Source organism: Aethalodelphis obliquidens, unplaced genomic scaffold, assembly GCF_003676395.1.
Source record: "Aethalodelphis obliquidens isolate GAN/ISIS:26980383/991018 unplaced genomic scaffold, ASM367639v1 scaffold3, whole genome shotgun sequence".
Taxonomy (NCBI): domain Eukaryota; kingdom Metazoa; phylum Chordata; class Mammalia; order Artiodactyla; family Delphinidae; genus Aethalodelphis; species Aethalodelphis obliquidens.
The window spans coordinates 14,433,807-14,459,281 of record NW_020837947.1 but is presented as its reverse complement, the minus strand read 5'-3'; the positions used below and the strand labels follow the sequence as shown (position 1 = coordinate 14,459,281).

Genomic DNA, 25,475 nt, shown 5'->3' with positions numbered 1-25,475 from the left:
TTATCCTAATAATTTTTTTTATCCTAATAAATTTTTATGCTTGAAGGTCTCACTGTCTTTTTGTTCTTCGTTACGTATTTGTGTATAAGTTGAAATGTTAAATTTTAATTTGCCATGACCATAAAGCACTAAATGTTCGTGTTCTTTTTGTTGTACTAAAATTTTATAATTACACAGTTGACCCAAACAGCAAATTGTACACATTGATACTTGGAGTAAAACTTTACTGGAAATGGCCCCTCTTATTAAAGAAGGCTCTGTTGACCAGTATTTCAAATTGTCCTTTGGCTTTCTAAAGATTTTAAAATGCAGGTTAAGTATATTTAAAGGTTTTAAAATATAGTGGACCAAACTAAAATTGAAGATGGGTGAGATGCCTTCTGTACATTGTGAGATTGGGAAAATGGGAGAGGAGAACAGGCTTGATACGCTGCTTACAGGTGACAGTGCAGGCACAGCGATTTTATGAAAGTGCTGATGTGGAACTTGATCTAGAAAGCTTTTTTTTTAAGGTAGAAATGAGTTTTCTTTTTTAAACTTATTTCTTGGCTGCGCTGGGTCTTTGTTGCTGCGCGCGGGCTTCTCTAGTTGCGGCGAACGGGGGCTACTCTTCGTTGCAGTGCGCGGGCTTCTCATTGCGGTGGCTTCTCTTGCCACGGAGCACAGGCTCTAGGTGCATGGGCTTCAGTAGTTGCAGCACACAGGCTCAGTAGTTGTGGTGCTCGAGCTTAGTTGCTCCGTGGCATGTGGGATCTTCCCGGACCAGGGCTCGAACCCATGTCCCCTGCATTAGCAAGCGGATTCTTAATCACTGCGCCACCAGGGAAGTCCCTAGAAAGCAATTTATTTATTTATTTTTTTTTTTGTGGTACGTGAGCTTCTCACTGTTGTGGCCTCTCCCGTTGCAGAGCACAGGCTCTGGACGCACAGGCTCAGCGGCCATGGCTCACGGGCCCAGCCGCTCCGCGGCATGTGGGATCTTCCCGGACCTGGGCACGAACCCGTGTCCCCTGCATCGGCAGGCGGACTCCCAACCACTGTGCCACCAGGGAAGCCCTAGAAAGCAATTCTTAAATTATCTATGCCCACATGTTGCATAGTCCTTGGTATAGGTACCTGAAATCGGTACTCAAGAAGAACTCTTGCGGTGCACTGAAAGACACCAGGATGGGCAACTTCACACTATTCCAGCAAATATATACATGAATGTCATCAGTGAGGGTACAGATAAATGTGTATTCTCTTGGGAGTATACCATATAGCAGTTAAACAAGCTATAAAGTGACCGACAGTGTCCCAATTTAGAACAGTAATACTCTGTATATGTATATAACTTATGAAAAAGACATTGTGATGGGGAGAGGGTAGTAGGGCAGGGGGATATGTGTAAAAATAAGGCAAATGAAGATAAAAAGGACTTTTTTTTTTTTTTTTTTTTTTTGCGGTACGCAGGCCTCTCACTGTTGTGGCCTCTCCCTTTGCGGAGCACAGGCTCCGGACGCGCAGGCTCAGCGGCCATGGCTCACGGGCCCAGCCGCTCCGCGGCATGTGGGATCTTCCCGGACCGGGGCACGAACCCGCGTCCCCTGCATCGGCAGGCGGACTCTCAACCACTGGGGCGCCACCAGGGAAGTCCCAGGACTTTGTTTTTAAAAAGTTAATTATCAATTCAAGATGGTAAGCACATAAATGTTAAATTCTTTGTACTTGGTATTTTTAAATTTTCCCTGAGTATGTGAGAAACTTAAAAAAATATTCCTCTGTGGGAAGAATATTTTGACCCAACTTGGTAGTGAAAGGATGGAAAGTATTGATTAATAAAAGGAAAGTGCCAGTGAGCAGTCAGAGTCAAATTACGCCACCTAGAAATAAACAGGTGTACAAAGTTCGTTTTTGCCATTCAAGCCTACTTATTTTCTAAATTTCAACACTTTGGAGTTCCTGTATGGTTTTCTTAGGGCCAAGCTTGGGATTCCCTGGGGAAAGGTTAGGAGCAATGCCCAAATTCCCCAGATGCCCAGATTATCCAAAGTTCTTTAAAATATAAAATGAACATTATCCTTTCAAACTGTCAGTGTTATAGACCCAAATGCCAGATTCTTTATAGTTTTTATTCAAGCAGCAATACATTTAGAAACTGAAAAAGATCACTGTGACAATTTCTTGATTAAAAAAATTAAATACCTATTAATCTCAACAGGTGAGCATTTATTTTTGATTGTAGAGCTTCAATATATCTTGCAATGACACTTTTCCTTTGGTCGTCAATCAGAAAAATGCTCGTCCCAGCTCAAACATTACCTTACAAATAAAAAGTGAGAAGTATTAATAATTTCATGGCAAATCACTGGTACAAACTAAAATGACTTTTCTAAGGTCGTGATTAATGAAAAATGCTCCCGAAGTTAATAACTTTTTTGTTATTACAGGGCATTACAGGGCAAGCTGCAGATTTGAGGCACAGGTGCGTGGTGTTGGGTTGAACATTATACATTTACAGCTAGAACTTGCCCTAAATGCCATCTTTAAAAACGTGGAGGGAGGGACTTCCCAGGTTAGCGCAGTGGTTAAGAATCCGCCTGCCGATGCAGGGGACATGGGTTTGAGCCCTGGTCCAGGAAGATCCCACATGCTGCAAAGCAAATGAGCCTGTGCGCCACAACTACTGAGCCCACGCGCCACAACTACTGAAGCCCTCACGGTTAGAGCCAGTGCTCCGCAACGAGAGAAGCCACCGCAATGAGAAGCCTGCGCACCACAATGAAGAGTAGCCCCCGCTCGCCGCAACTAGAGAAAGCCTGTGCGCAACTAAGACCCAATGCAGCCAAAAATAAATTTAATAAATAAATAAAAAGAGCAAATAATTAAAAAAAAACATGGAGGGAATTCCCTGGTGGTCAAGCGGTTAGGATTTGGCACTTTCACTGCCATGGCCTGGGTTCAATCCCTCGTCAGGGAACTGGGATCCTGCAAGCTGCGCAGCATGGCCAAATAAAATAAATAAAAAGGTGGAACTTTTCCAAAAATCATACTTAATGCATTTTCAAAATATTACCACAGTCACTTGAAACCTGCCTCACTTCCAAATAGACTTAACATTTAGAACAAAGTCATGCTCTTTCCTGCTATTGTTTTCTGTCAAGTTACTTTCATAAAAGTTACCTACCTCTATGGTGATAAGGATGACAATCATCCCTTCCAGGCGCAGCGTCCTCTTCTCAGTCAGGTGATTCCGCATCAGATCTGTTAGCTCCATGCAGTGCTGAAGCTTTTCATTCATGACCTGCATTAGAAAAATCTCAGTATCCTGTATATTTAAACATTCACTTATGATAACAGTCGCATGCTTCAAAATTATAAGTTTGAAATAGGTGTGCAGTGAAAAATCACTCCTTCAATTCTTGCTCCCCAGCCCTCCCCAAAGGCAGCCTACCAGTGCCACTTGTCTCCTTTCTGTGAATCCACCTAGAGACGTTCTGTAACGCACAGATCTGACTGCAAGAAATTGCATACTGAAGCTCTTATATTCATAAGACTTTGATGGAAGATCTAAAAGTTCTTGATTTCTAGTTTTTCGTTGCTGCCCTTGGATTTTCAGCAGTTAATAAAAGCAAACCTGAAATACTCTTTTAGCATGGCCTTAAGATGACAATGATTACCTTCTACTAAAACTGTTCCAAGCCCCGCAAACACAAAACTTGACCTGCTGCACACTCGCCACTAGATGGCACTGTTTTTTTTTTTTTTTTTTTTTTTTTTTACACGGTACGCGGGCCTCTCACTGTCATGGCCTCTCCCGTTGCGGAGCACAGGCTCCGGACGCGCAGGCTCAGCGGCCATGGCTCACGGGCCCAGCCGCTCCGCGGCCTGTGGGATCTTCCCGGACCGGGGCACGAACCCGTGTCCCCTGCATCGGCAGGCGGACTCCCAACCACTGCGCCACCAGGGAAGCCCGATGGCGCTGCTTTTAATGCTTAACTGCAGAGATTCTGCATTCTGATGCCCCACAAGCTGGCTGAGGGGTTCACAGAAAACAGAATCTTTGAAGTTAAGACTTGAATGTGACCACTGGCAAGTTATACTTCCTTAATCTCTCTGTATCTCACTTTCTTTTGGAAATTACACAGTCTGGAAACGTTTTTTACAAGTTTTTGGATTCCCCTTGATAACTTCTGGGGTACGTAGGCTGAGAATGCAGGTATGGTCAGTGGAAATCTGAGACAAGTCACAGATGCATGTTTGGGGACTGACTGAAATGTGCTAGTGCACCATATTTACTGTCATTTTGCACAGAGCATTACTAACGAGAGCGAACACGTGGAAGCACACTGATAATATGTATTTGCCCACGCTTCCAGACTTCATGTAATCCTGTAGTCGCCAATTTGTATAAATGTTTAGAACAGTGCCTCTTTCTTTCCTCCCTTTCTTCGTCTTCCTATTTCTGTTGGCTGCTTGATCTTGGTCTAGAAACATGCTCAGCCTTAAGCTTGCTTCTCTCTTCGAAATGCTGACCCAACCCTCTTTTACATTTTCTTTCAAGTTTGACTAAAGAACAGACATTTTCTTTCTCCACTTCTCACCACCAACTTACTCCTTAGCCCTTAGAGGTTGTAGATATTACCTCTGCTCCCCCGAAACTTCCAGATGTCTCCTAAACAGTAACACCCTTTCTTGGTTAGATTCTGAAACCTCAATTAAGCATTTGACAACACCTTGAAATGCACACTTCCTTTGGCTTTTTCTCCCCTAGGGACTAAGTTCTGCCTCCGACCATCACTCTGAGTCTTCTCGGACCTCCCCTGGCCTGTGGATGACACTTTCCAGAGTCCTGATCTGGTCCCTCCTGTCCTCTAGCTCTGCACTCTCTGCACGATCCCGCCCATCTGGTTTGTGTAGGCGCTTCCTAAACTTCAGTCATTTCCATCCCACTGTCACTGCTTCTGTGATACACATGTGCTAATTGGATTTAAAGTCAAAAAGACTTACAAATGGGGACTTCCCTGGTGGCACAGTGGTTAAGACTCTGTGCTCCCAATGCAGGGGGCCCAGGTTCGATCCCTGGTCAGGGAACTAGATTCCCACATGCATGCAGCAACGAAGAGTTTGCATGCCATAACCAAGGAGCTGGCGAGCCACAACTAAGGAGCCTGTGAGCTGCAGGCGAGATCTGGCGCAACCAAAAAAAAAAAAAAAACCCCCACAAAAACCACCTTAGAAATGTTTATTTTAAAAGGAAACTACATTGCCAAAATGGAAAACCAGTATGATGTGAAATGGTGCTGGATACACAAAGCTGAGCCTGGTGCCTGGGAATTTGGTAGATTATACGTTAAGAGGGCCGGTCAAGAGCCACTAAAGCCAAGCTAAGCATTTCTCCTCAACTCTGAACAGAAGTGTTACTTGCTTCAACGCTTACATGTTATTTCAGGGTCCATGTGTTACCTAAGTTCATCTCTTGTACAAGTGTATGTATTCCACATTTTGAGAAAGACTGGTTTAAACTTTTTTGATAAGTCCCAAGTATTAACTGCTTAATCCCGATTTCTCCTCTGCCCGAATTTCTAACTGCCTATAAAACATCTTTTTACTATTTTCCTGCCGGCACCTTAAATTTAGCATTTCTCAAACTACAGTTGACATCCTGTTCAAGTCTCTCCCTCTTCTTGGGTCCCTAGCTCAAAGCAGGTCACGCGATCTTCTCGGGCACCCAGCATAGAAACCTTTGATCTCTATCCTGCACTCCTGGATCCCTGGCACTTCAGTTGCTGTATGGAGTCGAGTCTATCCTCTCCTTAGCATTTCTTAATACACCTAGTAGGCTTTTGTCAACTATCTGTCACCTCTTCAGACTGGTCTGTTTGGTCGTTTGGGTGGTGGTGATGGGCTGGGGGGTCTCCGGGTTTCGTTTGCATGGGCCACCAGAGTTCTCCTAAACAGGATGGATCGTTTCACTCCGCTGCTCAGAAGCTTCGAACGTCTTGCTATTGCCTTCTCGATGACATGAAATGACCCCAGATGGTTTAGTCCAAGCACTCTTCAGTGGGTGGCGCCCTCTTCACGCCTGAAGGCGAGGTCTCTGTGACCCTTCCTGACCTCCTGCTCGCTCAGCACTCCCACAGCACCTCGCTGTTGCCCTCGTTTAGAACTTACCTCATTCTGCCTCATAGCCACCTGCTACCTGCCCGGCACCCTCCGCTCCTGCCCCCTTGCTTTGGAGAGTTACTCTTCCCTGTTTCCAACCACGTGATGCTGCCAATCTTAGTATCACTACCCACCTGACACCAGCCCCTCTCCCCTCCCCTGAAAAGCCCAAGGGGGAGACGGGGCCAGTACAAGACCCAGGCTTGGCCAACTGTGAGGCCCAGTTGCCTCATCACATGGCTGGTCAAAGCACGGACACGTGGCCCAGTCCTTTGACGCTGCCAGGCAGAGTAAAATGTCGCTGGGATATTCCCCCTTCCCACACCCCTTTCCCCATCGCCGAGAGAATGCCACCAAGAAGGAAAGGATGAGGCCAAATTGGTACAGAGGATGCTGACGCAAGAAGCAGTCCTGGTGACCCGCCTGGGTCTGTGCAACAGACATTCCCTGTTTCACACCTGCTCCCTGCTTCTCAGCCCCGTGAGCCAGTACACGGGGATAAGTAAGGTCATTCCAGTTGTCCTTCTGTCGTGTGCCAGCAAGGGAACCCCAACTAACACTTGCTTCCTATGTCCTTCGGTTACAGAACCAGACGTGTTTCATGCGCACAGATGACGGAGCAGAAGAAAACGGGGACAGGGTCACAGAGGTGGTAAATGTGAAGTAGGCGCTAAATAGGCAGGTGCCAGGAAGAAAAGGTGGGGCGCCAGGAGGAAACAGCATGGAGGCAAGTACAGCTAGACAGCGAAAAACCTGAAAGTGCTTGGAGGTAAGGTTAAAAAAAGGTTAAGTACTGAATTGTGAGAGGTACTATAGACCATAGGGGGTAGGCAGAGTAATGGTCCCCCAGATATTCACATTCTAATCCTCGGGACCCACGAGTATTACACAGCAAGGGATACTTAAGACTGTGCCGGAATTAAGCTTGTTAAGTCAGACGATCTTTAGATAAGGAGACAATCCTAGATTATCTGGGTGGGCCCAGGGCAATCACAAGGGTCCTTAAAAGTGGGAATGGCAGGCAGAAGAGCTCAGCCATGCGAGACGGAAGAGGGGCTCTGAGCCAAGGGCAGTGGGTGGCCCCTCGGAGCTGGAACAGCCCAGGAAGTGGCTCCCACCCAGAGCCTCCGGAGCGGGACGCAGCCCTGCCAACGCCTTGACTTTGGCTCAGTGACTCCCAGGTCAGACTTCGGACCTACAGAACTGTAAAATAATACATCTGTGTTAAGTCAGTCTGTGGTAATCTGCTGCGGCCACAGTAGAAATGAATACATAGCACGATCATGTTGCAACTTTCTCCTGCAGGTAAGGGAGTCCTTTGTCCACTCTTAAAATATTTGTTCAGTGTTTACTATACTGTGCTGGGCAGAGGAGATGAAATGGTGAGTAAGACAGATGTGTCTCTGTCTTCTGGCTACAGGGCCCAGCCTAGAGGCTGGGAGACAAAGAAGAAGGTATTAGGGTGAACGGGGGTGGGAGATGCACATCAGCTGTCTGGGCGCAGGAGGCGGGTCAGTTTGGCATCCCTCCCTGTCTCACCAGCCCAGGGCCTATCGTAGAGACTTTCAATAAATATCTGGCAATGAATGCATGACACTTGGGAGAAAACGAAAGGATGCTCTGACTGCATGTGGAAGATGAAGGAGAAAGAGGAAACCATGGTGAGTTTCAAGTTCCTGCTTGACTGACCAGGTGGTCGTGCTATTAGCTGAGACAGAAATAGAGAAGGTTCAACTGCATTTTCTGGGAGAATACAGTGAGTTTCACTTTGAACTCAACCACTGATTAATCCTACAGATATTTATGGCGCACATATTCTACGTGAGGCCTTTGCCAAGAAGCGGGAAGGGAGCCAGGAAGACGACGATCCTGTTCTCTGATTTCACGAAGCCTGCGTTCTAGAGGGGAGTGTACTCATCACATATTTACAGGGAAAGCAGCTTCTATCTCTTTCGCTGCTGTGTTTTAAGGAAGGAGAGGGGGAATCTCACGAGTGCAGCTCCAATTTCACATAAATCCCCTTTTCCCCTCTGAATACCTGCTACTTCTCCTTTTAGCCACCTTGCCCCAGTTCCTACACAGATTCCAATAAGGATGTGGAAGAAATATGTAATTTATAAAAAACAATTTAAAAGAAACAAATTTTAGCTCGTAAAGAAAATTTACAGTGGATTTCCAGGGACTGCTTGGTAATATGGACGGAATGTTCGTGTTCCCCCAAAATTCATGTTGATAGTCCTAACCCCCAATGTGATGGTATCTGGAGATGAGGCCTTTGGGGGTGATTAGGTTTAGATGAGGTCTAAATTAACATCCTTACAAGGAGAGGCAGAGACGCCGGAGTGGGTGCTCTCTCCCTGCCTTCTGAGGCGGCTACACCGAGAAGGTGAGAAGAGGCTTCTCACAAGGCACTGAGTCCGTAGTGCCATCAGATCAGTGCGACGCGGTGCGTGAACTGCTGCCCCCAGGAGTGCACGCCACGTACTCCAGAAGCACACGGGCAAGTGGTGCCCAGTTGAAACAGACCTTTATGTCTATTCTTCAGGACACTACCTGAGTTATTTTCCACTTGTTTTACAGCACGGATTAAGTGCAACGTACGCATTATTCCAGGTACTCAGTTAAGGATTCGGAAGTCAGCAGCATTATAGTTACACAGAACTCACATAAGAGTTTTTTGAAAAATACCATGGAACTGACCTGTTCCGGGGCTCTTCCAGTTTGGGGACTGAGGGGACCTGCTCCACCTGCTCCCTGGGCTGCGATCAATTTCCCCACACTGGGCACTGAGGGAGCCTCTCCACTCAGAGGAGCACTGTCCCCAGCGAACCCCAAGTGCCCTCCTGGCACATCCCCTCCCTCTGCTTGAGCAAAGTGAAGACGCAGAGGCACTTTCTCCAGGTTTCCCCTTCCTACTTGGCACTGTGATGCTGGTCCAGCTAGTTGATTACTTCACTGCGTGTCAATGTTCACGATCGATCCTGTTTTAACATTCCTCATGTTCAGCTGTGGCTTTCACGCTGAATGCAGTGTTCATGTTGAGTAAGTTCCTATCTTTACACTTCTCCTCTGGACCACACACTCAGGATGTTTCCTGCTCAAACCACCTTCATCGTTGGTGACTTCAGCGATTCTGTTCTCTTTTCCTGTACTCTTGTCCACGAGGGACATGTGAAGGACACCGTGGGCATCAAAGGTGCCGTGATTTGAGGAAGGACACAGGATGGGGGTGGGGACAGAGGGGGGGGAGGATGCTTGAGCGCACACTTCCCGGGCAGCCGGTTTACCTTGGTTGCTCAGCCACCATTACTGACTTAACTCAGCACGACAGGCTGGTCATCAGAAGAGGTCTGATGCATCTCCCTGGTGGCAATAATCTTTATACTTCACCCCAACGATCGTGGTTCCACCGAACGTCTTCATTCCAAGAGAAAAAGGGGAGACATCCAAAAGCCATAACTCTTGAGCACTTCCAAATTCGTCCCTAGTAAATACGGCTGCTCATCAAGGTTGATGCTTTTGTTTAATGTCATTAGAGAATTCTCACAAAAGGTTTATTTTCAAGTTTTCCTTGAGGCATAATTTACATACAATAATCTGCACTTGTTTCCATTCTAAGTTTACAGTTTGAAGACTTTTCACAGATAGACACTATGTAAGTAACACCACAGCGTTTCCATCACCCCACGATCCCTTGTGCCCCTTTGGAATCTACTGCCCTACCCATCACTCCACCTCGAAGCCCTAGGGAACCACCGATCTATTTTCTGTAACTATAGATTAGATTAGCCTTTCTAGAATTTCCTATAAATATAACAGCATGGATTCTTTTGTGTCTCGATGGTTTTCACTCAGCATAACGATCCTGATATTCGTTCATGTTGTTGCATGGATGGTAGTTCATTGCTTTTACTGCTGAGTGGTACTCCACTGTATGGCTATCCCACAATTTCTTTATCCATTCACCTACAGATGGGCATTTGATTGTTTCCAGGTTTTGGCTATCATGACTAAAGGTGCTAAGAACATTCAGGTACAAATCAGTGTGAGGACATACGTTTTCATTTCTCATGAGTAAATACTCAGGAGTGGAATTGTTGGATCGTATAGTAACACAACAATTAAATTTCTGAGGAACTGCCGGGCTGTTTTTGCAAAGTGGCTATAACGATGTATATTCCCACAAGTAATGTATGACACTTCCATCTGCTCTATATCCTTCCCAACACTTGGTATTGTCAGTCCTTTTAATTTTAGTCATTCTAGTGAGTGTGTCGTAACAGCGCATTGCAGGTTTAATTTGCACTTCCCTGGTCAACAATAACGTTGAACATCTTCTCATGTTCATTTGGCTGTTCACATATTTTGTGAGACGTCAGTTTAAATCTTTTGCCCATTTAAAAAACTGGGTTGTCTTTTTGAGTAGAAAGAATTCTTCCTTTTTTTTAATGCATAGATCTTTTTAAAAAAAAAATATTTATTTTATTATTTATTTTATTTTTGGCTGCATTGGGTCTTCGTTGCTGCACACGGGCTTTCTCTAGTTGCGGCGAGCGGGGGCTACTCTTCGTTGTGGTGCGCGGGCTTCTCATTGCGGTGGCTTCTCTTTTTGTGCAGCACGGGCTCTAGGCATGCGGGCTTCAGTAGTTGTGGCACGTGGGCCTAGAGAGCAGGCTCAGTAGTTGTGGCGCACAGGCTTAGCTGCTCCGCGGCGTGTGGGATCTTCCTGGACCAGGGCTCGAACCCATGTCCTCTGCATTGGCAGGCAGATTCTTAACCACTGTGCCACCAGGGAAGCCCCTTGAGTAGAAAGAGTTCTTTGATTATTATGGACAAGTCCTTTGTCAGGTTATATATTGAGAATATTTCCTCCCAACCTGTGATTTGCCTTTTCATGTTCTTAAGAGTGTCTTTCAAAGAGCAGTGGTCTTAGTTTTGATGAAGTTCAACTTATCAAATTCGTTCCCCAAGGTGCATGTTTTTTTGTTTTTCCCTAACAAATCCTGGCCTTCCCCAAGGTCATGAGGCCTTTTTCCTATATTTTCTTCCTGAGGTTTTATAATTTTAGCTTTTATATTTAAAAGGTCTCTGATTCATTTAGAAATGGTGTGAAGTGAAGGACAGGGTTCATTATGACTATCCCATTGTTCTAGCACCATTTGTTGAAAAGATTAGGGAAAAATAAAGAGAGCCTCGAAGACTTGTTGGAGTATAATTAAAGGTCTGACATTCACGTCATAGAGAGAGAGTAGATTTCTCCTCAGAAATCATGGAGGCCGGAAGGAAGTGACACAGTAATTTGTAGGTATTGAAAGAAATGAACTATCAACTTGGAATCCTCTACCTAGTGAAAAACTCCTTCAGGAATAAAGGGGAAATCTAGACGTTTTCAGATGAAGAAAAACTAAGAGACTATGCTTTTGCAAACTTACCCTGAAAGAATGGCTACAGAATGTTCTTAAAACAGAAAAGAAACAATAAAAGAAGAAATCTTGCAACATCATTGAAAAAAAAAGAACAGAAAGAATAAAGATGGGGGAAGATACAATAGGATTTCCGTCTCCTCGTGAGTTTTCTAAATTATGTTTGATGTTTGCAGCAAAAATTGTAACACTGATGAAGTTCTCAAAGTGGGGAGTAAAGGGATGTAAAGAGCAGTAAGGTTTCCACGCTTGATTTAATCTGGCAAAATGCTGAAACCAGTGGATTGTGATAAGCTAGGTATGTGTAATGTGACGCTTAGAGCAACCACTAAGTATCTATGCAAAGAGATACACTCAAAAACAATACAGAGGAATCAAAATGGAATCCCCCCACATGGCTAAGTAACTCACAGGAAGGCAGGGATTGATACAGGCAATGGCTTGGATGGATCTCAAGGGTATTATACTCATTGAAAACAGCCCATTTTAAAGTCACACCCTGTATGATTCTATTTATATAACATTCCCCAAATGACCAAATTATAGAGCTGGAGAGTAGATTACTTATTACCAGCGGTTAGGGATGGTCGGGGAGGGAAGGGTGTGACTATAAAGGGACAAGCACAAGGGAGATCTCTGTGGTGATAGAACAGTTCTGTATCCAGATCTGGTGGTTACCTGGATCTACACGTGTGATTAAATGTGACAGAACTATGCACACACATGGTACTACTGTCCATCTTGTCTTCTGCTCTCTTTCCGTGTGGTTTACCTCCACCATGACGCCCTCCACGCACTTCCATCATTCCATCAGCTTCCTCCCTCCTCAACTTTTCTTCCACGCTTCTCAATGCTTTCAGACAGTTCTAAGTGGATGTCTTCTTGCTACTCTACTCTCAACACATCCTAAATGTGGCTCCTCCCCTCCCCCCAACCTCTCTACATTTTGCCATCTTTCTACCCGTCACCCACAACAAACGTCAGTCATCCTTATTCTTCCTTCTCCCTGGCCTCCCAGTACCAACCAGTTCATTTGTCTTAAAGGATTCTTTTTTTTTTTTTGCGTTATGTGGGCCTCTCACTGTCGTGGCCTCTCTCGTTGCGGAGCACAGGCTCCGGACGTGCTGGCTCAGCGGCCATGGCTTATGGGCCTAGCCGCTCCGCGGCATGTGGGATCTTCCCGGACCGGGGCACGAACCCGTGTCCCCTGCATCGGCAGGTGGACTCTCAACCACTGCGCCACCAGGGAAGCCCTTAAAGGATTCTTTTAAAAATTCATTTCTGTTCTCACTGTCACCAGTAAAGTTCTGGACCCCATGAACTCTTGCTTGAAACTTGATGAGAAACTTCCTAACAGACCACCAGGCCTCCAAACTCTCACCAACCTTATCTAGTCTGTAGAGCAAATATCAGAATATCCTTTGATGTGAAAGCTGAAAACTGTCTGTACACAGGAAAACTAGAATGGGAGATCTAGATATCTGAGTAGAAGTCAAACAAGACATTTCTCCAAAAGCAGTTAAACACATTTACTTAATTAAAAACTTCTCTTCACACAGTCATACAACTCATAGGTGACATTGTGTCACTCTCAGTAGAAGTGCAAAATACATACCTTAACTCTACGAGTAATGCTGAGGAACCGACAAGTTTTATCATAAAGTTCTTCCAGATTTTCTCTGTCCCAGTAGAAATCAGGAGTGATCAAGAAGTCTGAACTCAAGTTTATATGGTGTCTTAAAAAAAGGAAAATCATTAACTTTTAATTTTTATCTTGAATTAAAAAGCATGGTCTATTTTATTTCTTTTTTGAAGAAGATATTTATTGATTGATTTATTGATTGACTGAAGTATGGTTAATTTACAATGTTGTGTTAATTTCAAGTGTATGGCAAACTGATTCAGTTACACATATATATATATTCTTTTTTAGATTCTTTTCCATTATAGGTTACTACAAGATATTGAGTACGGTTCCCTATGCTATACAGTAGGTCCCTGTTGTTTACCTATTTTATATATAGCAGTGTGGCTATATTAATCCCAAACTCCTAATTTATCTGCCCCCATCCCCTTTGGTAACCACGAATTTGTTTTCTATGTCTGTGAGTCTACTTCTGTTTTGTAAATAAGTTTATTTCTTATTTACATGGTGCTTTATAAAAGTAGTTTTTTTTAATTTTTTTTTTTTTTTTTGGGGTACGCGGGCCTCTCACTGTTGTGGCCTCTCCCGTTGCGGAGCACAGGTTCCGGACGCGCAGGCTCAGCGGCCATGGCTCATGGGCCCAGCCGCTCCGCGGCATGTGGGATCTTCCCGGACCGGGGAACCCGTGTCCCCTGCATCGGCAGGCGGACTCTCAACCACTGCGCCACCAGGGAAGCCCAAAAGTAGTTTTTAATGCTGATTCTTGTAATATTTCTGAGAAACATGTAAACAAAAAATTTTCAAAATGTGCAACCAAATTAATTCAATCTTTATATTAACATTTACGAAGCAGAGAGAAAAAAACCCAATTAAAAAAATTTCTAGGGACTTCCCTGGTGGTGCAGTGGTTAAGAATCCACCTGCCAATGCAGGGGACACGGGTTTGAGCCCTGGTCTGGGAAGATCCTACATGCCGCGGAGCAACTAAGTCCGTGCGCCACAACTACTGAGCCTGTGATCTAGAGCCTGTGAGCCACAACTACTGAGCCTGTGCACCTAGAGCTCGTCCTCCGCAACAACAGAAGCCACCGCAATAAGAAGACTGCGCACCGCAACGAAGAGTAGTGCCCGCTTGCTGCAACTAGAGAAAGCCTGTGTACAGCAACGAAGACCCAACGCAGCCAAAATAAATAAACTTATTAAAAAAAATTTCTAAGCTTCTTTTTTCATTAAAATTTGTTACAATATACATGCACATATATTTGTGTGTGTGTGTGGATAGGTAATCAGATGGCTCAAAAATAAAAAAGACAGAAAAAGGTAAAAATTGACCAATCTTACTCCTATTCTTATCCCCATTTTTCCCTTTCTCCCACTCCCTGTGGGTAGCCGCTGCTAGTTTCGCACACACACACAAACACACACACTCTATTTCTACCTTTTTTACATATGAGGCCTGAGTTTGTTTTTAAACAAAAATTTATGTTATAGAAGTAACACATAAATAGCTGTTCACTATAAAAAAGAAAAACCCTAGAGAAGAACTCAGAAAACACTGGTAGGCCCATTCCCCTAACAAATCAAATCCTTTCGGCCCTGCCAATACTCTCCTGTGTCCTTCCAGATCTGCTTCCATGCACACAGTGCACGTGTGTGTGTGTGCGTGCCCATACACCTACGTGTCTGGTAGTATGTATACGTATGAAGATAGAGATCAATATTTATGTTGTTTGCTTCCAAGTAAGATCATACCATGTATAAGCTGTGACTGCCACATTTCTATTTCTCGTCATAGATTCGCCACATTCCTTTGAATAACACATAAGCACTCTTATTGTAAAGAGACGAAAACTTAGGATAACAACAGTAAGACTCTACGAAACTATTCACATACCTAAGTATATCACGTCCTGATTTCTGAGTCCTAGTATTATAATTCGCTGTATCAAGTTCTGCTCGCGTGACCAAGAGAAGAGGGGAGAGGAGTCTGTCTCCCCCATTTCTTAGCGAGCTCAGGCTTTAGATGTGCTGTGGGACGCTCTCATGCAGGGCTTTTTATTTTTGTTGGTGCCCTGAGTTAGGGTCCCTGAGCTTTGAGAAGGGCCTAGATGACGCAACACTGGACCACTTCTCTCCAGGGCAAGTAACTAAGGAGAATGTGGAAAAGCAACTCTTAGGTAAACTATTGACAAGGAACTCCAGTAACTCACCCCACACACGACAAGGGCCGAAACACTGAGATTCCTGCCTAGTGAGAATAACACCAAGATTCAGGGTGTTTCATTCCAAAAATCTTGGGAAAACTACAAGAATGAAATAAACTGAAGGCCTTTTAACTTAATTTTGAACGATGTACTATTATATTTCATCAATTCTAAGACACTCTTCTTCCCATTTTAACATCTCCGAAAATGGGAGGTATCTTTAAAATTGATGATGTCTTACAGCTGGCAGTTGAGACTTAGTTGTCATTGCCTTAGATGACTTATTTCTCTTATTCTTTCCTTTTTATGTATGCCCAAGAGGAAATGTGATCAATCTACATCCAAATAAGACCGAGAGCTATTTCTGTAGTGCAAAAGTAAAATTCTGTGATGAAAAAGCATTGTCTCATATGTCAGTGGGCAGCATTCTCACTTTCTTGTGGCATCGTATGGTGTCTTAGAGTCAATGAAATATGGTACATCACTTTTCCGTAGCAATTAGGTCTATTCAGCATTATGATGCAGTGATATACTTTTACTGAGAATTACCCTTGTCCAAATTCTAGAATGCATCTTTCCACCTTTGAATAACACCTACTACGCTCGCTGACGTAGGTTTAACGTAGAGTAATTATGGTCTCTCCTGCACATGCACAGTTTCTTCCAGCACAGTCCTAATACAGCCCAACTGCTTCTAATGGGTAAGAGTTCTCCATGCTTATAGTGAATGAAATAAAAACAGCTGCAATTCCCATAAAGGTATAAATGTTCGCTCTTAACTGTAGAGCTACAGGGAGATTTTCTGGAGATTGTTAAATATATGAAATATTTCATTTACAGAGAAAATTTTACCTTAAGGCAAAGAGTTCACCCATTTTCTGCATAACTTCTTCATGAGATAGCTTCACTTTCTTCCCAGCTTTTAAAGCCTATTTGGGAGGGGGAAAATAGATACATACATACACAGGTTTCCCTCCTCACTAGCATTTTCTATGATGTACATTCCTAATCGCTTAATGAAAAACCAGGGGCTCTTTTCCCTAGTATAATTATTCTTTCACAGTAAAAACAAAGTTAATTACAGTAAGCATGATTTTTAATGTATTCTGAAGTTCTGATATAATTTTAGATGCATTCTTCATGCCACTGTTTTCCTTGTAATTTGTCAAGACACTTTTTAATCGAGAAAAGTGGTCATAATTTCCTTCCTTAGAAAGGAAACATTTCATTTTATTTCCCTTCAATTCAGTTACATTAAAAATACTATACCATTAGAGAAAAGTAATTTGAATTTGAAGTTTTAAAAGGTTTCTTATTTTATCATTTTATACGTAACCGGGTTTTTTTTTTTTCCTGCTTAAATTCAGTGCAGCTTTCTTAATGTTTATTATTACTTTATTGTACTTCTAAATTCATCATTATAGTGGGAAATTTGTATTTTTCCCCAATAGAACTCAATCCTTGAAAACAAGCATAAAATTGGTATAATTACCTCTGGAATCGACTGAATAGATTCAACAAATTTATCCAGTGCTGCTTCCCAGATAGCCAGTTTCACTGGGGGAAAAAAAATTAACAACAGAACATTTATCATCATATTCCTGTTTCTACAAAATGTAAAACGGCACAGTACCTTCACTGCCATTTCAACAATAGTTTAAGAAGCAGATGTCCAAAAAATTTGAGACTGAAATTTAAGAGTCGTTACTTCTTATTACAAAAGATGGCACTAGGTAGAAAGAAGAAAGTTGACTGGATTTCCAAGCCCTGGTCGCAGACCAAAACTACACTGGGTAGAATCCCTGATTTTCTCCTACTGCATCTCAGAAGCTGAGAGGAACGAAGGGTGGCTCTGTAGAGGGGCAGAAATCAGGCCTTCCTGACCTTCCCTCCACTCCTCTGGGCTGTGGGTACAGCTCAGAAGTCCCGAAGCCTCCTGGATGGTATGTGCAGCCCACCACAGCAGCAGCCTAGTGCAGACTGGTGGCAGGAACATTTCTTAGAACATTTCTTCTACAGTTCTATTCAGGTGCGTGGATCTCGCCGAAAAAACTGAGAGCCACTGTGACTCTCTGTCCCATTCCTGTGAAAAACCAGAGTGTATTTTTCTACATAGAGGCCTGGTCCCAATCACAGAAGGCTGTGCTTTCTCTGCCTGGATTAGAGACAATCTAAGACTGACAATCTCAGAGAGAAGGAGAGGGGAAAACAAAGGTAGTGATAATAACAGCAACAACATAAAAAAGTATTTTTGGAGAGGTAAGCTTTATCAATACCACTAATAAGGAATGAATAACCATAGCACAGATACTATATATTATACTCTATACTACATATATTTTTCTCTTGGAGGGAAAAAAAAGGAAAAGGAATTATAAGGCTTTGCTGAGTGCTCTGCGAAAACGTGTCAAAGTCTTTACTAAATATTTCAGCTTCCCTCGATGAAATGAAAACTATGTGATACCGTCTCTGATAAGTAGCAGTAACTTACCTGAAAGGCAAAGAGCATTTGAGAAAGCAAATTTCTCTAGAATGGCGTCATCTAAATCTAGCTCTGAATTTAACCTGATTTCCCCTCTGTGAAGTTTTGACTGTCCCCTGAGAAAAGAAAAAAAAAAAAGTAGTTTCTAAATCACAAAAAGTACCTTTTTTCTTTTGAAAAATAATCTTTATAATCTTTCTAGAGGTCATTTTGGCAATTTGTATCAAGAGTCTTACAAATGTTCTTATACCCTATGATCCAAGTAATTCCACTTCTAGGAATTTATCCTAAGGAAATAATCAAAGATGCAAGGAAAGATTTGTGTACAAAAAACTTTCTATGGGGACTTCCCTGGTGGAACAGTGGTTAAGAATCCGCCTGCCAATGCAGGGGACATGGATTCGAGCCCTGCTCCAGGAAGATCCCACATGCCGCGGAGCAACTAAGCCCGTGTGCCACAACTACTGAGCCTGCATGCCACAACTACTGAAGCCCATGCACCTAGATCCCGTGCTCTGCAACAAGAGAAGCCACCGCAATGAGAAGCCCGTGAACTGCAACAAAGAGTAGCCCCCGCTCACCGCACTAGAGAAAGCCTGTGCACAGCAATGAAGGCCCAACGCAGCCATAAGTAAGTAAATAAATAAATGAATAAATAAATAAATAAATTTATTAAAGAAAAAAGACAAATGAATAGAGATATACATTAAAAAAAACTTTCTATGGTCAAATGTTGAATAGTAAGAAATCAGGAAAGAAACTAAAAGTTCAACAGAAGAACGGTTCATTTATAGGAATTCACACAACAAAAATGAACAAGCATGTTTTGAAAGGATATTTAGTAGAAAAGGGAAAATGACTACAATAATTTGCTAAGTGAAAAAATGCTGAATATAAAACTATGTAACTATACACAGTATAATCTGAAATCACATGGACATGGTGAGTATGGGGAGCGAGATGAGGCAGCTGTGACAAACCAAGATGTATATGTACAGAACTCTGGAGCGACTGGGGAGGAGGGGGAAGGGCGGGAATCTGGGAGTGTAAGTTATCACAAGCAAATAGGAAAAGTAGAGGCTAAACCTTCACGAGAGACGTGAGACCAGAAGACATGCACAAAGGTTGGTGGACGAGAAGACGATACAGGAAAGCTCATCGCGGGCTATTATCACTCAGCTCTTATCCCAATTAGTCTTTCTATAGCTGGTGTCTCTTCCAAATTTCCCTAAAGCTCTGCTTGTGTCGCTTCCTTTCTCAATACAAAGACTTTTTTTCCTTCTCACATTCCACTAGACCAGTACCTCCCTGAGAGAAAAGACCTTTTAATCCTGTTCATTCTGCCTTCTCTCTCCGCCCTAACATCCCTCCTCATTTTTGCACCCTTGCTGTGACGTGGAAATTGGCCAGTACGCTGCCTACCCATACATCTGACCTGAGAGTGGTACAGCAGTGGTACCCCCATTTCCACAAGTGGTTCTCTTAGAGCACCCTGTCATTATACTTTATACTTTTTACACTCAAAGTCAATGGGAAAAAAGCAAAAAGGATTTACTTCAGAGAAGACTTTACTAGAATAATCGAACAGGTTCATTCTAACGAAGGCACACCGTATTACTGATTTTGGCCGCTTAGGAAACTTACTGTTTTGGGGTTATACTATCTACTTGTTTTAATTTATGGGTAGCCTGAGAAGCTATAAAAATAATATCTATCCACTAATATTTATTAATTGTTTCAGCTTTGTATTTGTACCAATAACTTTTTTCTTAAAATTAGTCTCCAAATTAATAATTTATCTTCTCTACTGCTGTACCTAGTTATTCCAAGCACCCTTTTCATAAACTTGATAAAAAGTTGCTTACTCTGTTTTTGAGTAGTTAAGCTCTTCATTCTCCCAGTGCACCAATGCAATTTCATAGGGGTGGATTTCATGTTTTTCAAGAACTTGCATCACATGCTTCATCTAGAAGAAAAGCAAGATCAACCTGAAATTATAACCGACTCCCTCAGTACAGGATAATGTTATAGAGTTAATGCTCATAACACTTTTTAAATTAATTTGATACCATTTCTTCTGCTCTTTAGGTTTTAAGGAGAAAGCAAATTCATGGTGATACTAAACTAATTGGAACGATATATTCACTTGCTTTTACATTTGGAAAACACAGACAAGCTTAAGGAGGAAAACAAAACCTCCCATTATCCCACGACCCAAAGAAAACCCCTAATAACATTATGGTTTGTATTCTTTAAATCTTCAAAACAAAAAGTTTAAGTAACACACTTGTAAAAATTTAAACACAGAGGTATAGAAAGTGATTCTCTCTCTGTTCTCCTGAATTTTTTTTTTCACACACACACGCTGTATTTTATTTTTACAAGAGATAAACTGACACCAAGCATTTTAACTGGATGACCACAACAAAAGCAACAATGATTGCAATTACCAAACACAAAATACACTCACACTGTGTCATAATATTGACATTCAGTCCAGGAATCCTCCACTGCAACAGCTCCTTTACTTTGCAGTGAAAATTGATTTGTGTATTTTTTGCCTCTGAGTCCTTGTGGGATTTTTTTTTTTAATTCAAACAGAAAGTCACAAAAATTATAATCATCCTCATCAGTTCACTCAGTCCCATGTAATTAATTTTCTTTTTCATCTTGATCTTTTGTTAACACTTTTATGAATTCATCAGTTTTCCATTAGAGTTCTGAAAATGCTTTTTCATTCAGTTCAGCAGTATAGTCAGTCTCCTGAATTTCTAATCCTCTAATGTAACCACCATTAAACTTGGTGCATACCCTTCCAGACTTTTCCCTATGTGTATATGTATGTACATTTAGTTTGCTTTCTATATAAATGGGATGATACTGTACATATGAACATTTTCAATGCGATTCTCCTTCATGGAGGAAACATAATTGATTTAACCGTCTTAAATGTCCATCCATGGGTTTTTTTTCCTATTCTCTACTATCACGATGTCACATGTGCCAGCCTTATGCGTGTATCTTCAAGGACTTGTGGGAATATTTCTTTAGGATTTGTTGGAACAAAAGACATGCACACTTATAATTTTGATAAATGTTTCTAAAATGCTCTCCAAAACAGTTTTTCCAGCTTTAGAATCCAAAGATTTACGAGAGCATTCTTTTTTTTTGAATATTATTTATTTTTTTATATGGCAGGTTCTCATTAGTTATCTATTTTATACATATCAGTGTATATATGTCAATCCCAATCTCCCAGTTCATCCCACTGCCCCCCCTCCCCCACTTGGTGTCCATATGTTTGTTCTCTACATCTGTGCCTATGAGAGCATTCTTTTATTTATTTTTTTAATGAGAGCATTCTTAAAAAACACTGGGTATTGTCAGCCTTTTACATCTTTGCAAATTCAAATAGCCAATTTGTACACTTTTCTTACATTTATTGCTCACTTATATTTCCTTTTCTCCAGGAAACCGCTCCCCAGTCTCCCTCCCCCTGCCCCCTACGTGTGTATCTCCCTTCAGTAAAACTGGGTTTGTATGAGGCATATTTTTTTTACCAGCTCTGGTATTATATTGGTTATATTCTGTAACCTGCTCTTTTAATTGAACTGTAGCATATACACAGGCAATTCCTCGGGAATTGGTTTCTTCCCACGTGACTCTTAAGAGCTGTAGCATGTACATCCCAAATACATACTATGGGTGTATTTAACAAACTTGCTATTATTATGCGTTTTGGTTATTTCTCATTTTTGCTATTGTAAATGATGTGTTGATGAACATTTCTATACATCATTCATCATATATAACTGTGATTATTTCCTTTGGATAACTTTCTAGATGTAAAATTGCTGAGTTCCATATAAAGCTTTGATGTGTGTTACCAAACTGCCTCTGAAAAGGTTGTATTAAACAAATCATGATTGGGACATTGAAGAAATTATTTCCAGTGAGCTAAAAAGTTCTAGAAAACTTGATCTAAAATAAGGCTCAGTGCAGCCAGCTTCCAGTGAACTGTGCGTACATGACTCATTTTGTAGGTTATCCCATGAGAAGTAGACTTCCTTCTGTCTGCAGGGTAGCTAGGATTGTTCTGATTTTCCACGAATTATTGTGTGCTCAGAGAATGGAAAATGTAGGAAACTTCTAAGTCAAAAAGAAAATTTTGGAAGATGACAGTGCCAGAATCAACATCACATAATGCAGAGCAAATGAACTGAGGATTGTCTGTTAATTTACCTTCCAATGGCTCAGATTATTCAGTGCCAATTAACAATTTATTCTCAGAAAACTAAATTTTAATACTTTCATGCTTTATTTATACTTACAGTTTTGTCTTTCACATTCCAGAAGACAGCAGCTCCTTCCCTGATTTAAAAGAATAAACTAAGTTAAAGGTGGAATACATTCTTTAGGGCCACACATAAAGCCATGCTTAGGTAGCTTCTAGAATGCATCTAGAAGGCCAATTTTAAAAAATATGGTTTATTATTGATTTGACATGATGGTCCCTGGATGGATATGATAAACAAAAGCTATTTTTTGAATTTCAGATAAAAAACCCGACCCCTCAAAAATTCATGGATTTCTCCTGTGGTTTGCAGAATAAATAACTATTATTGTAAAACCATGTAACTTCAGGTATCTAGACTCTTTCATACCCGATGCAATTCTTTTTTGTTTTTTTAAATTAATTAATTTCTTTTTGGCTGCGCTGGGTCTTCGTTGCTGCATGCGGGCTTTCTCTAGCTGCAGTGAGCGGGGGCTACTCATTGTTGCGGTGTGCGGGCTTCTTATTGCGGTGGCTTCTCTTGTTGTGGAGCATGGGCTCTAGAGCGCAGGCTCAGTAGTTGTGGCACACAGGCTTAGCTGCTCTGCAGCATGTGGGATCTTCCCGGACCAGGGCTTGAACCCATGTCCCCGCATTGGCACGTGGACTCCCAACCACTGCGCACCACGGAAGTACCCTGATTCAGTTCTGGTGTACAGATATCAGAATAAGGAAATTTTTGAGACCTGTCTCATTAGCTCTCATTAGGCAGATTCTGCTATCAGAAAAGAATAAAGGGTCATGCTTTTAATATCTGTGGAATAAAGAGACTGAGATAAATTAAAGCTTCAGATGGTAAAGGCACCTATGAAATAATGCCAGCCATCCCTACAGTGCTCAGAGTAGACCTGCAACAATGCCACAGGAGGTCCTCACAATCCAAGTCTGCCTTTGACAAAATTTAAGTCTAAAAACTGTCAGGGAACTTGTTTTGATTTCTGAAGTCTGATGTGTTGAGCTGTTTTAGGTAGTAAATTAAAAAAAAGGAAAAAAAAAAAGAAAAAGGAGTTACAGCTCTGGGTCATTGCACCAGAGGAAGGAAGGGTAGAAATGAAAGAAAGTTAGGGGCTTCCCTGGTGGCGCAGTGGTTAAGAATCTGCCTGCCAATGCAAGGGACATGGGTTCGAGTTCTAGTCTGGGAAGATTCCCACATGCTGCAGAGCAACTAAGCCCGTGTGCCACAACTTTTGAGCCTGCACTCTAAAGCCCACGTGCCACAACTACTGAAGCCTGCGTGCCTAGAGCCCATGCTCCACAACAAGAGAAGCCACCGCAGTGAGAAGCCCACGCACCGCAACCAAGAGTAGCCCCTGCTCGCCGCAACTAGAGAAAGTCCGTGCGCAGCAACAAAGACCCAACACAGCCATCCATCCATCCATCCATCCATCCATCCATCAATAAATGGTAAAAATATGATGTTCCCATTACCATTCTTCAAACCATCTTGAGCAACGTGCTTAGTATGTGTGTGGGTCTGTGCTTAGCATCTGGGATGCAAAGATGAGTATGGTCTAGATCCTCTGCTCAAGGAAGTCCCAATCCAGAGAACACTGATCCACGGACCCCCAATTACAATAGTGTGATCCACGCTGTAACAGAGTCACGCAGAGTCTAGGTGGATGTACACTGGAGGGACACAGTTCCTAAAGGACTAGCAGAGCCAAATGAGAAAACGAGGAAATACCCCAGGCTCCAGGAAAACATGCGAGGGGGGCAGGCAACGTCTCAGAATAAAGAGCCAGTAGTTTGAATGGCTGCGGATGAGGGGAAGGGGAGGGCACTCAGGTCAGAGGCGGGGAAGAGCCAACCCCTGAAGGAACTTCGTGCTGTGATAAGGCGTTTGGTCACATTCCGCAGAATTTTAAGGACAGTATAGTGATCAGAATTACCCACTGAAAAATTGCTCTGCCTACAAACAGACAGAAAGACTGCTGGTGGGGTGAGAAGACAGGCAGGGAGACCAAGCAGTGAGTGTGGCAAAGGGCCAGGGTGGGGTCTCAGGATATGGAATTGGGAGGTGTTTAAGGCCACAGCCAGAGCACTGGTTCAGAGAAGCACCTCAAGGCAGATGAGAGATCCCAGGAACTCTGCAGTATGGCGCTCAAGCCACATGTGACTACCGGGCACCTGAAACAGGCCTGGTCCAAACTGAGAGCTGCTATAAGTGGAAAATATACGCCGGGTTTCAGAGACTTAGTATGAAAAGGAGAATGTAAATCTCACTAATTGTTGACTGATCACATGCTGAAATGATAATAGTTTAGATATGTTGGGTTAAATAAAATATACCAGTAAAATTAATTTCAGGCAATATATGATGTTATTATTAGTGTTGGTCAAAATTAAATTCATCTTTTTTTAAATTAAAAATACGGCTATAAGAAAATATCTTATTACATTCGCGGCTTGCATGTGTGCCTTGCGTTGTATTTCTACTGGGTGATGCTGACCTGGAGGACCTCAGAAATCCAAATTCCTGACTCAAGTCAAAAGGGGTGTTTCTCTACCGGCACTAAATGCTGAACTCTTGATTATGTCCAAGGAAAGTAAGGCACCCACAGGAACAAAGACAGAGCTTCCAGTTATCATCAGCTGTAAGAACTAAGACCACAGAAACGTCATCAAAGTCTAGATTCTCATGGATGGTCCATGTATTTCTGTTCTGCCGCTTATTAGTCCTTTGACTGTGGGTAATTCACTTAATCCCTCTGACCCTTGGGAATAAAAGATCTTCCTCAAACGTTGTGAGGATGAGATTATTTTAAATGGTTTCTATTATCATTACCACTTCCACTCAGCTACTCTGGAGTATCTGGTATCAAAACAACCTTAAAAAAAAAAAACCTTTAAATAAAAGGAATAAATGTATATGGATCAGGGTCCCAGTCTGAAGTCTCCAGAGAGGTAAGGTGATCTAAAACTTTAGCTTCAGAGGGAGAAGATGGAAAAGGAAGAAAGACAGCAGGGCAGGTAGCATGAACCTGATGAGGGGCACTGAAGATGAATGAGAAATAAGATGCTTACATATTCTTAGTAAATGAAAACGCACATTTACCAATAAAGGCAAGTACACACCAAGTTACCCAAATGGGCCTCTGTTAATGACCTCAGCCTGAGCTTCCTTCAGTCTCTTGCTCTCAGGAAGGCCGGAAGCTGGGGGGAGTCCACTCGGTTCCCTAAATCCCTGCATTCTGCAGGGCACCATTATTTCCACCAGTGGTTCCTGACCTTAGCTTTGTCCAAT

At 42.5% G+C, this 25,475-nt stretch overlaps 1 protein-coding gene across 9 annotated transcripts in view; it reads right to left on the bottom strand.

The window, feature by feature from the left end:
• Positions 1–2,090: 2,090 nt before the first annotated feature.
• RMND1 (required for meiotic nuclear division 1 homolog) overlaps positions 2,091–25,475 on the bottom strand; it is a 39,967-nt gene continuing 16,582 nt past the window's right edge. For 7 of the 9 annotated variants that reach the window (XM_027083260.1, XM_027083248.1, XM_027083258.1 and 4 more), the window contains 8 exons: positions 22,230–22,269; positions 19,764–19,864; positions 17,908–18,014; positions 16,909–16,973; positions 16,269–16,345; positions 13,183–13,303; positions 3,167–3,283; positions 2,091–2,301 (listed from right to left, as the gene is read on the bottom strand). In XM_027083260.1, coding sequence (XP_026939061.1) covers positions 2,269–2,301; positions 3,167–3,283; positions 13,183–13,303; positions 16,269–16,345; positions 16,909–16,973; positions 17,908–18,014; positions 19,764–19,864; positions 22,230–22,269 — 661 coding nt within the window. In that variant the 3' untranslated portion in view covers positions 2,091–2,268. Of the gene's footprint in view, positions 2,302–3,166; positions 3,284–10,894; positions 10,945–13,182; positions 13,304–14,964; positions 15,021–16,268; positions 16,346–16,908; positions 16,974–17,907; positions 18,015–19,763; positions 19,865–22,229; positions 22,270–25,475 lie in introns of those variants that run through there. The other 2 variants (XM_027083264.1, XM_027083270.1) reach the window with 2 other exon arrangements.